The sequence below is a fragment of the Myxocyprinus asiaticus genome, chromosome 13 (genome assembly GCF_019703515.2).
Source record: "Myxocyprinus asiaticus isolate MX2 ecotype Aquarium Trade chromosome 13, UBuf_Myxa_2, whole genome shotgun sequence".
Lineage (NCBI taxonomy): Eukaryota > Metazoa > Chordata > Actinopteri > Cypriniformes > Catostomidae > Myxocyprinus > Myxocyprinus asiaticus.
This window is the reverse complement of record NC_059356.1, coordinates 21,147,976-21,160,826: the sequence shown is the minus strand read 5'-3', so window position 1 is coordinate 21,160,826 and position 12,851 is coordinate 21,147,976. Positions and strand designations below refer to the sequence as shown.

The window sequence follows — 12,851 nt, the reverse complement described above, 5'->3', positions numbered from 1 at the left end:
GTCAGGACTGTACTTCAGATCTTGTATCACCCTGAAGGGCATTTTTGTGTCGTCATGGGGTGATTCTCACGAAGCCTGTTCTGGTCATATTTAACTTAAAATCAATACTAAAAAAACTTGACATTTTATTTTGCATAAAGAAAATTAAGCCTACATTTAGGACCATTATGAATTTGTTTCTTTGGCTGTTGTTGGAGTAAAATAAGACCAAGACATTTTCTTGACTGGTTGTGAGAATCACCAAATAACCTGCCAATTATACATGATCCCAATTACTCCAAGGCTTCTTACCTAAATCAGCATGAATTGATTAGAGTGGAAATTATTTTAGTAAGTGAGATGACAAAAATATCTGACCACAGAATGCCATGATTGACCAATCAGAATGAAGTTTATTTTAGAGAGCTGTGTAATAAATATCTACAACCTTTTGCTGCACAAAACAATCACAGTACTCACTAAAAACAGCAACCAATATATAATGCATAATGATGGGGAATGGCTCACAACAGGTGATTTAAAGTTCAACAGCAATTCTGGAAGTGAATTACCAACATAATCTGGGCTTTAAAGGGAATGAATTTAGGAACCTAACTTTATGAAAAGGGCTAACTATTGGATTGTCAGTACACTCTCCACGAAGTTGTGTCTCTAAAATCATCCCCTTTAAAAATAAAACAATAAATCGCTGTTGGACTACTAGTGGAACATCCCTATCATGCATCCACTTACCATAGCCCTCAGGGAGGTCGGGGGACTGGTGTCCATGTGGTCGATTTTGGGGTGTGTGTGCATGCCCTCGGGAATCCTGGTTTCTGATTCGTTGTGCTTGAAGCCTCTGCTCCTGACTGGGTGACTCGAGTGCTCGGCAGTTGCCCCCGCCAGCCGCCCCTGTGGGATCTGTGTAGGGCATGGGCTCCTCCATGAAGCAGCTGAGAGGCCGCCCGGGCCCCGAGTCATCAAAGACGGGCCTGAAACACACAAACAGAGCAGGTGAGAAAACACATACAGTTAGAATATTTACACACAGACAAACAAACACTACTAAAGGCAACATGACATCAAATTTACCCCATTTACTATCTAAATATACATCATATCTTATTGTACATAATTCATGAGTGCATGTTATTATATATATATATATATATATATATATATATATATATATATATATATATATATATATATATATATATATACACACACACACACACACATACACATACACAGGTGGCCGAAAACTTGGAATAATGTACAGATTTTGAAGATATTGGCACTTTTATTCACCAAAGTGGCATTCAACTGATCACAATGTATAGTCAGGACATTAATAATGTGAAAAATTACTATTACAATTTGAATATATATATATATATAGTGTTCAAAATATTTGTAAGAAATTTAATAACCTAAAAAATTCATAAAAAACACCCAGAAACAACTTGGGTGGACTAATATCATAGTCGACTTCTCAAAAAATATAAAATATGGTAGATAAAATAAAGTCCAGCTCTGCATTATTTACTACTGTTTTAAATAGAAATACGTAATATCACAGATCTGAAATGTGTTGAGAATGCATTTTCATTATTTCATGTTACACAGACAGAGCCAATACTAGTGTATTGGTTTTACAGTCAAAACTAAATCAGACCATCTAAGATCATTAGGAAGCTGACAAAGATTTCTCTTTTCATGTGACCTGCATCCAGTCTGTGCCAATACAAAACATGCATTCTACGTACAGAAGTTGACTCACCCTTCATTCTCTACCAGTCCTCTACAGTCCACCACTGGACCTCCACTGCCAATTCTGTCTCTAGTCTGCAGACTCACTACAGATAAAGAAAATGGTGAAAGGAGAAACTTCACATTGCAAAATTATGTTGTTCAAAGAAGCATCATACACCAGAAAATACTTATTCACTGGTTTAACCAACTGATAATAGGTTTTATATACTCAATAGTCTGTACATGTTCTACATTTACTGTTTTCATTACATACCAACGATTTGTCCACGGACAGCATCACTGTCAGATGAGTTCAACTTGCATAAGTCTAAACGCTGGTCTGATGGTGAGAACGGAGAGACATTACATAAGTATGATGTATGAGATGACCAAATCTTTACAGAGTACAAAGTAACAGTCTATCAAGCATTTAATAAATATCATAAAGACTCTGATATGGTACAATGAATAGATTAAGGACGGCTATAAAGATATCCTACTCACAGCCTGTGTCTTTGAGTCTGCTGATGGCATTGGACAGGAGCCGCACACAGCCCAAGAAACCCGCACCTTGCTTTTTATGGATCTTCTTATGGTTCCAGACGCTAATGGTGATAGAATCGCTCTTCCCAATATACCTGCAGAGAAACTTTATTAAGCAAGTTCCACACTGTGAAGTACTGTTTTAACTAATGTCAGAAAATTACTTTAGTAAGGGGCAATATTTGACCCCTGGAATTGATTTTCAGGGGTGTTTTTACTTTTACCTATATAAGAGCACATCTTTCTAATATGTTACACACAGCGTGTTGTCTGTATATGCCAAACACTTCAATTGAATCAGTTAATTGAAATGGTCATTACGGTGTCAAGAAAAGGATATTATTAAATATCTCAAATCTTAGAAAACAGATTAAAAAACAGAGGAACTCACTATGCACTACAAGGGCATCTTTTTTCCCAACATTTAAATAGATGGGGCATTTTTGTCACTTTTTGCGACATTTTGTCCTGTGCCTTGGTTAATTTCTGACCCTGGTTTTAACGAACCAGCTTATGTTGCTTCCTTATACAGTATAAAGATTAACCAAATGACCGAAACTGCACAACATTATGAATACCACAGAGAACATAAAGGAAATTAATTGTCAGTAACTCCAAAGAGGGACAAAACATTGCAGGAATTTGCTCACAGGTCATAATGCTGGTTCCACTTGGGGTCCAATGTGCTTTTGACCGTGTCTGTAGAGTGGCATTGACCCGAGCCATCCACCACCACTTTGGCGAAAGGATCAGGCAACCCTGCAGCAGAAAGACCGTGTCAAAGGAAGACAAATAAACAATAGAGAACTAAACTCAGATGTCACCGCAAAAAACTGCCCTCTGAAAGACTGGGTACAATCTGGACAGCTAAGCAGCTTCCACAATGACTGCTCAAAGAATTTAGACAGACTGAAAATATTTGCCATGTGTTGTTTTGGATTTAGACTTGGCAATGCATTTTGCTCAATGTTATTGAAAGGACAGTCTCATGCCCGGAGGACTGTTTATTTAGTGGCGAAAAGCCACCCAACTAAAACACGTGTCAGTGGGGGGAAAAGCTATTGAAAAACACATTCTGTATCAGGGCTGTGTGATGTACAGTATTGTATAGTTATGAAACATTTGATAGTTTGTTGTCGGCAAAATTAATCAACATCAAGAATACTGCCATGATAATGTGCTTTTTATTTGGCTTTTAAGTTCTTAAAGAAGACAATGACAATAGACTACTTTCATGCCAAAGTGTGTAAAAAGAGATACAGTTTTGTCTGATTTAAACCTCAGTAGCAAGAATGTTCAGTGTTGGGAAGTTCAATTCATTACCTCCTTGAATCACCCCAAGTTCTGTTAAACTGCCCAATTCAATGAACAAAATTGTTCCTGAAAGTCCACACAAGGCATTTTACAAGCTTTAAACTGTTTTAGCAAAAATTAGGTTAATATTGCTGTTTAGTACTCTGTATTGTTATATTGGTGCATATAGATGAAATGATGAAATATTATTATGAGAGAATATCATTATTCATTTTGCTCATTTATTGAAAAAAGTCTACATGGTTTAGCGGCGCTCCGTCGTCATGACAATGGAGTTGAAATGCTGGATAACTTTACACAGACAAGGTAAGCTTTTTTATCACACTAGTGTCTCTTTTACACATATTATTCTTAAATACTGTGGCTATACTTTTGAAAAACAGTGTGTATTTAACCCTCTGGGGTCGACGGACACACCGGCGAGTCCTGCTGGATTTTTTTCCTCATAACAGCGGAAACAACTTAAAATACGCCGTCATTTTTGGGCATACAGATAAGTGTAAGACATCATTAGAGACTATAAAGGGTCTACTTTTATTTGTGTACACTCACAATAACAACAAAACCTTGTGCTTTTGTAAAATAAAGAAAATAAACAGGGTGCGCTTTCAGCCGTCTCTGTCTCTGCGATCATCTTTCTGAAACACGTCACGAAAATGAACTGAAACTCCACGAATATTTATCACACAAACATGAAACATATGTCTAAAGAAAGCTTAAAATGTCTACTTTTAAATAAAACAATTCAAATTTAAAACAAATATTCTCCTGCAATGTAATCTGTATGAAACAAAGCGATGTACAGTTTCTCCTGGCTAAGCTCATTATCTCTAATGTGATCACACCCACCAGCAGAGCGCGCTATTCATACGGTAATGTTTTGAGGCGACCAATGCAAATGGTAAACGCCCCCAACAGAGCCTTAAAAAGCATCAAGTTCATTCACTTTTCTGCGCGTTTGGAAGATGGCACGCTACACAGGTAGGAAGCGCCTGGATAGTGACGAAGAGTTCACGTTTTCCTCAGAAGAAGAGCGGGAATCCGACGATGAACATTTTGAAGAGCGAATTGATCCAGCCGAGGATACAATTTCGGATGAGTAAGTCATTTAGTTTTACTTACATTAGTTGACATGCTATTTTATATAAACATGGACATATTTTACTAGCTGGACTATTTCCAGACTTGCCAGCCAGGATTCAAAGTATTGAAATTTGAAATATGTCCTAATAGGCAAGTTTTAGTTACATTTAAATGTTGTTTCGGCTAAAGAAGGTATTTAAATTGTATGCTGTATGATATAAATATGATATGTAATATGATATAAAAATAATATGAATGTTTAGATTATATTTTAACTAGTGTTTATGCTGCCTCATTATCATCAATGAAGCTTGTGCTTGCAAATATCTGTTCAGGTGTAAATGAGTAAAATGTGCTGTAAATATGCCCATATTAGAAAATCAGCATATTAGAATGATTTCTGAAGGATCATGTGACACTGAAGACTGCAGTAATGATGCTGAAAATTCAGCTTTGATCACAGGAATAAATTGCATTTTACAATATATTCAAATAGAAATCAGTTATTTTAAATTGTACAAATATTTCACAATATCACTGTTTTTGCTGTATTTTGGATCAAATAAATGCAGCCTTGTTAAGCAGAAGAGACTTTTTAAAAACATTAAAAAATCTTACCGATCTAAAACTTTTAAACGATAGTGTAGGTCTAAAGTTTTTAAGCAAAGTCTTTATGTAAAGAAAATGTATAGTCAGATTACTTTTAACTTTTATGAGTAATCATTTTGTGAATAAGCTACAAACAATACATTCAATCATTTAGTCTCCTCACATTCATTCTCTCTCAGGGGAGGGGTCTTTGTCTCCTCAGGTGTGAATCACATCAATATTCATGATCATCCACGCCTCCTCGCATATGGCCTTTCTAACAATAAGTGTTTTGTATGAATGAGTGATCAGGATGGTTTTCACATCATTTTTGTAGCAAAAACTCTAGGCTACAAGATCCAGTTCTCAAAAGTCTTGTGAACAAATGTTTAGTATGTGTTATATGGCCTTATTTCAGTGACTTTTTGTTGACTTTTTTTGTGTGCAGCAAGCTTTGACATTCACCAGCCAATTTCTCTTCCATCAAAAATGTTGCTGTGATACAGAGTGTCAGCTACTGTTATGTGTGGTTTCTTATCATCTCTAATACAAATAGGTATCATTTAAATTCTTTTAAACAAATGTCGCAATGCCGCTACAGTGGGTCTCTGAGGGTTAAACATTTTAAATCAAGGTTTAATTGTTTAACTAGGCTACATCACCCAGCCCTATTCTGTATCTATGGGAATATGTTGTGGCTCATAAGTACTTATAATTTACTGTATAATTGTCAGGGACAATTGGTTTCGTTTTGCCTGTCTTTGTCACACATTCTCATTTGGCCTTTTGTTATGTGAGAAGGATAATGGCCATGGCACAGAAACAGGATCTATGAATGACGCACATCAGTCATTTGAATAATATGTGGGCCACTCACTGAGGTGGCCAGTAGGGCAAACAAGCCTGTCAGTCAGAGCAGCTGGGATACAGAACCCAGACTCTGATTCCAGAACAGTGTTAGTGTGCTCTCAGTGATGTGGGTGGAATCTGATTTGGAGCCACTGAATGAGGATGTGAATTCCCCCACTGATAAAGGCAGCCAGCAGTGGGTGGCTATAATGCATTCAAGGGGAGAGGCTCTAATGTTCTACAGCTATAGAATCACTAACTGTTTCATTAAATTTCAGTTTCTGAAAATTTTAAAGGCTTTAAGGAATAGTTCACCCAAAAATTAAAATTCGGTTCAATTTTACTCACCAACATTCCAACCCAACGCCTTTCTTTTTTCAGTGGGACACAAAAGACTTGGTGTGTAGAGGTGCTTTGTGTAAGGTTTGACACCAATGGTTCCTGCCTATGATGTTTGCAAATATAATGCGTTAAGTTTATATGTAAATAAGTAAATATGCAAAAGCGTGAATGAGATTTGAGAGCTTTGGCGGAATACTATATTCTCAGTGAACGACTTAAATTTCAGTCCCTTCCTAACACAAAGCTATCTTATGGCTTCAGAAGACTTTGAGTATAGTCCATGCGATCTGTTGCTTTTGGAGCTTGACAGCCTTTGGTCACTATATGCATTTATTGTATGGAAAAGATCATCAAGAACATCCTTCAAATATCTCCTTTTGTGTTCCATGGAAGAAGAAAAAAAGGTTTGGAATAACATGAGGGTGAGTAAATAAGTTTACATTTTTGGACAAACCTTTCCTTTAAGGAGCGCAAATAAAGGACAGAGACATTAAGGAGGAAAAAACAATGTATACTTACGGAAGAAGTCTTTCTTTGCCAGATTCTTGGCACATAATACTGAAAGAAAAGAAGAAATAAAATCCATCATTATCATCACAAATTAGTTCTACATGTCAACACATGTGCCATTCACTTTGGAATTTCTGACAATGGAAAACTAATTGGGCACTTCCATTTGATGCTTTTGCAATCTGATGCATCTGAAATGTACACAAGGGTTGCTGCTGATGTGTGTGAAATGAAAGCAGCATTTATCTGCAGAGACAGGCCTAAAGAGAGGACTGAGCCTCATTCCACTAACTGACTGAAATAATCAGGATCCCCTTTCCTCTAGTTCCCCCAAGAGGGGCCACTGGGGCCGTCCAAGCACAGCCTGTACAGAATAAATCAGACATGCTTCCTCTCGACGCTGTTAGCCAGCACCCCAAATCCACAGCTTTCCCCTAGATATTTAAGGCTTAAGCTGCCTGCTTTAAAAGCTTTCTTTCTTGGCTAGCCTTCACCTAATGTGAAAATATCAAAGGTCATTCTGTGTTAGGCTGCAATGCGATTTTATGCTTTTCAATGAGATTTGGAATTCTTAAAAGAAGCAGCGTTTGTGAAGGTTGATGTCAGCTCGTGTTTGGCACGCTGTGGCGTGAGACGGAGCAGGTGTGGTCAGCAATATCCAGCTTATCAAAAATTCTAGGCGAGTACACAGCAGGCAAGGAGAAAGCAAACCGATGATCTGTAATGTTTTAAACAAGAAATGTACATATCAGTGCAAGTGATAGTTCGCCTAAAAATGACAATTCTGTCATCATTTATTTACCCTTGTGTTCTTCATGGGACACAAAAGGAGATGTTAGACAAAGTGTTAGTCTCAGTCACCATTCACTTTCATTGTAGTGAATGGTAGCTAACATTTTGTGTTCCACAGAAGGAAGAAAATCGTATGGGTTTGGAACAACACAACACACAGTGAATAAATAATTACAGAATTTAAATTTTTGGGTGAACTATACCTTTAAAAGCGGCAGAGTGCTGTGGCACAATGCAAAAGCCTTTACTGCAGTGCAGACACAGTACATCAGGCAACAGTGGGGCATCATAGACAGTACAGCTTGACAATGGCTGATTCTGAATTGTGTGAACTGATTCTACAAGTGCATGGAAGTGGACAAACACAGCTCAACTGTGTACTCTTTGTATGAGGTTTTTCTTTCTCCTGTTAATTCATTCATGCTTGCCGCCAGAATAGGTGCAGTAAAAATGAGTGTCGTCCAGCACATGACACAGTCTAGCAACCCTCCAATATACAAACATAATAAATCACAACTGATGATTACAATCACTCCCTCTATTAACAATTCCACAGTTTGACATCAGCAATAACAGTTTAACCTAAAATAATGGCACCGCTTATTCACGCAGCTGCTTCATAATCAGTGATCTTGCGTAATGCCAAACACGGTAAACAATCATAGCCTAGATGATGAATGCTCTCTCACTGGAGCAGTTTTGGAGCTTTACAATGGATGTTTTTTCATGGTGTTTAGTGGTTGCCAGCATAAGTATCTCAGTGGTAAAAGACGCTGGCTACCACCCCTGGAGTTCACTAGTTCGAATCCCAGGGCGTGCTGAGTGACTCCAGCCAGGTCTCCCAAGCAACCAAATTGGCCCGGTTGCTAGGGAGGGTAGAGTCACATGGGGTAACCTCCTCGTGGTCGCTATAATGTGGTTCGTTCTCGGTGGGGCGCGTGGTGAGTTGAGCGCGGATTCCGCGGTGGATGGCGTGAAGCCTCCACACGCACTATGCCTCCGTGGCAACACGCTCAACAAGCCACGTGATAAGATGCGTGGGTTGATGGTCTCAGACGCAGAGGTAACTAGGATTCGTCCTCCGCCACCCAGATCGAGGCGAATCACTACGCGACCACGAGGACTTAAAAAGCGCACTGGGAATTGGGTATTCCAAATTGGGTTAAAAAAAAAAAAAAAAAAAAAAAGGAAAGAATCATGTTACCGGAGCCAGTGCTAATTGGTTTACGCTGAGGTTTCATGCTGCCTCAGTGCTCGGTATTGTTTATGCCCTAATAATGAGCTGCAAGGATATGATCTTCAAAAGGTCAGAGCACTGGAAATTTAGCACTGTGGACAGAATATCCAAATGGCATACCTCTGTTGCCACCCACTCACAGCTCCCTCACTCAAGGAGAGCACTGCCTCATTAGTCCTGAGATTCATCTTTCGCATTCGAGGGAGAGACGGAGAGTGGGGTGGGGTGGTTCCATATTCCATCACTTCTCTAGCCCCCAGGCTGTCCATCACCTCCCAATGACGGTTACTGTGGCAACCAATAACCCAAGTGGAAGTGCCGTGATGCATAAGAACCACAGATCAAAGTCCGCAGGTAAGATGATGCCGAGGCACATCCCTCAGCTACAGCAGTCACAAAGTAATCAAATATACATGCAGAAGACATTTCAAAGCTTTCCCACCCTAACTTTGCTTTAGGACCTTTCCACATCTGTAGCCATGGAAACAAACTAGGAGGTGGAAACTTTGCTGTCAGACAGAACTTTCATCCTAGGCAGTCAGGGCAGCAAGGCTCCCTTCATTTCAAGTAATTAATTCACAAAGAGGAAGGATTGTTTTTAACTACAGGTGGATATTTTTTCTGTTTGCCATTAGTGGAGTGCAAATGTCAACTTCAACCAATGGACCTTAATCAGGGTAGACACATTTTTTTTCATTTTTACACAAATGTGCCATCCGACCTTAAGAGACCGTTCAAAATGAACATGTCCTTGCTCTAAACAATCTAGATGCAGCGGAACAAGTATAAATTGAAACTGCATCTACAAAACTCCTCCTGTACGAGACGCTCCCAAAATAGCAAGACGAGGCACAACGCTCGAAAATGTCGGTCTAGCATGTTTGCATAGAAAACAACTGAAAAACATTGAAAAAGCACTCAGTGTGAATGGTCCCAAGTCAATAAAACTAACTGAACATACAGTAAGTCTATCCCTCAAAGCCTTGTTTTCATGTGTCAAATTAAATATGACGTCCACCTTGACTAAAAGAGGTTGATAAGACTTCCCCTACATATTGGATCTACTAGCTCAGTTAATGCTGCAATGTTTGAATGCTTGAAGGAAGAAAAAAAAAAAAAAACCCAGACAAAACTGTATGATAGATCACATGAAAATTACTAGCATAAAAACAGCTGGCAGGGATTCTCTAAATGAAGTTTAAGAGCAGTACAGACTGGAGTGAACATTTAAAAAAAAAATGTCCTGTTGCTTTAACTTCTGTCTTATCTCAGTGGGTGACTGGCAGAACAAACATACACAACACTTCAGAGTTACTGCCGCCCAGCTGCACAAACCGACAAACAACCCCACCCCACCACACACGTAAACAGTCTGTTCAGCTGGTGTTATTTGCACAGTGTTGTGTGCGGAGAACTGACCGGAGCTGTGCAAACACCATTGCCCATGCACTTTCATTAAGCCCTTTGATAGGAGGCCAAATAGTCTGGTATGGTACTATCAGGCATGGGAGATCATCCATCGTCTTAACCATTTCATTACATTGGTTTAGCAGTGAGACAATTTGTTCCACCAACTAGGAGTCCGAAATATTCATGGTGGTCTCTCCATTTAACTTCGTATTAAATTACGAACTTTAACTTTCGCAAATACCATATTCCAAAGTGTTACTGAATTTCTTCTAGCTTTTACAGCTTTGCATCCGCAGCAGCAGGGTATGTTTGTATTGGGGCTGAGTATTGCCACCTACCTCACAATAGGATATACATATGCAATAAGTAGGGGTGTGAATCGTTGGGTTAAAAGTGATTCATTGGTTCAGAAAGATTTGACTCGATACACAATGAAATTTGATTTGATTAACTATTCTATTCTGTATTTTTTTTTAAATGCATTTATAGGATTCTTTAAAATACTCCCCTTAATGTGTCTTAGGCAAGAAAAATACAAAATACTTAAGACAGTTTATTCCAGAAGAGACATAAGAGGCTCTGTTCTTGGTTTTCCACCCTCTTATTCCCTGACTTTAATATAAAGCACTGCATTTATAATGCGTTTATAAATGCTATGTTTGTGTGACTCATTTTCCAGAGTTACTGCATTATGACAGCACTTCATACGAAGTCTTACCCCGCACTATGGACCGCACTCGAAGCACCTCCTGAAGAGCACGTAAAGATTAATCACTTCTGCAGTGCTCTGAATGATGCCCTCTGTGGAGGCTCGAGCCAAACTCCCGCAAAAAATATAAACAAGGATTTTAAAGTGACTGCAAAGCACTTGTTTCCTTTAATTTAACAATTGTGTAATCGACAACGTCGACAATAAAAATTTGTTGACAAAAATTTTCATTGTCTAATAGTCGTTTGATCTCATTTAATGTAACATGAGATTACATTAAACTAATGATGACGCGCGAGAGCAGCACTGCAGTTCACGCCTGACTGAGGAGAGGAAGAAAACACAGCTCACAGTCCAGATGCACTCTAAACTTTCACAGCTTTAGGTGATGTAGATCACAAAGTATGAGGGAATTATACAAAAATACCAAATAAGTAAATACATAAGCACTCACATTGTGGTATGTGCAGAGCCAGAACTCTTTAAAGGAAACACCCCGGCATTACATCTTAAATGCAGTTATATTTAATGCGTTATAGCTTTATTAATGTTCAAATAATACAGAAGCAGATCACGTAAATAACTACAAACTCCGAAACTAGCATTTCTGTGTGGTCAGCACCTTTTCTGAGTTGTGCAAATGTCCCGATCTAAGGGGGAGAGATTGAAACTGCATCCGGCTGAGGCACAATCTGTCATGGGAATGCTCATCCCTTGAGTGTGCATGCTTAATGCAGCTAGATTATAACGTGATAGCTTGTGACTTATTGACTCATAATATATGTGTCACTGTGCATTTTTTTTACAGTGACAAAAATTGACAATACGCAGCTTTATTAATAAGAGAGAGTTTGTTTTTTTGTGAGTTAAAGATGGATTGAAGTGAACAGAAAGGTGAGAGTGGTAGTCTTCGCCCCATTATACACTGCAACAAGATACATTTTTGATTTGTTTTTGTTTTGGCTCCAATATAAATATCTAAAAGGCCTTTAAAACAATGTACATTTTCTTTAGCAGCTATACTGCAGAAAAAAAAAAAAATTATCTGAGAATGTTGAATATAATATTAAAAATACAAATATTTTAAAATATCTAAAAATCCTTTAAAAAGATGCATTCACCTGTGAAGCAGCATATAAGATATTTCGACTTGTTGTTAGAGAACAGATCTTGAATATAAGTATATTTTGTCTTTAATGCACTCGCAGAAGTAAAACCAAGTGAAAAAATACACTTATATTTAAGATCCATTCTCTTAAAGCAAGTCTAAATATCTTAAATGTTGCTTCTTAAGTAAATGTATCGTGTTTTAAGGATTTTTAGACAATTTTAAATTGAAAACAAGACAAAAACACTTGATAACAATATGATTTTTTGCAGTGAATTTCTTTACTGAATTAAACTTAATAAGAAGTATTTTTCCCCCCCTTTAATTCAGTGAATGTCATTTAGAGGTATTTTTAAAATATGATTTTGTCATTTTTTTTATTAAGCATGTTTAATACAACCTTTTAAGTCGGGGCACAAGCTGAATAATCGGTTAAGAGCGAATGATTAATCGTTGCAATAATCGCAGAATAACTGAATAATCGTTAGATTAATCGATTATCAAAATAATCATTAGTTGCAGCCCTATACAATATACTATAATATCAAATAATATAATATGCTATTCAGGTTGGCTGGGTTCAAAAAACAACAGTATACATGTAAAATGGACCAAGACTAAAGTTAACCAAA

The 12,851-nt window shown here is 37.9% G+C and overlaps 1 protein-coding gene across 3 annotated transcripts in view; it reads right to left on the bottom strand.

The window, feature by feature from the left end:
• LOC127450180 (E3 ubiquitin-protein ligase SMURF1) overlaps positions 1–12,851 on the bottom strand; it is a 60,393-nt gene that overhangs the window by 20,497 nt on the left and 27,045 nt on the right. For all 3 annotated transcript variants that reach the window (XM_051714043.1, XM_051714044.1, XM_051714045.1), the window contains exons 2-7: positions 6,973–7,011; positions 2,928–3,036; positions 2,239–2,372; positions 2,009–2,074; positions 1,763–1,838; positions 733–971 (exon numbers count right to left, since the gene is read on the bottom strand). In XM_051714043.1, coding sequence (XP_051570003.1) covers positions 733–971; positions 1,763–1,838; positions 2,009–2,074; positions 2,239–2,372; positions 2,928–3,036; positions 6,973–7,011 — 663 coding nt within the window. The remainder of the gene's footprint in view (positions 1–732; positions 972–1,762; positions 1,839–2,008; positions 2,075–2,238; positions 2,373–2,927; positions 3,037–6,972; positions 7,012–12,851) is intronic.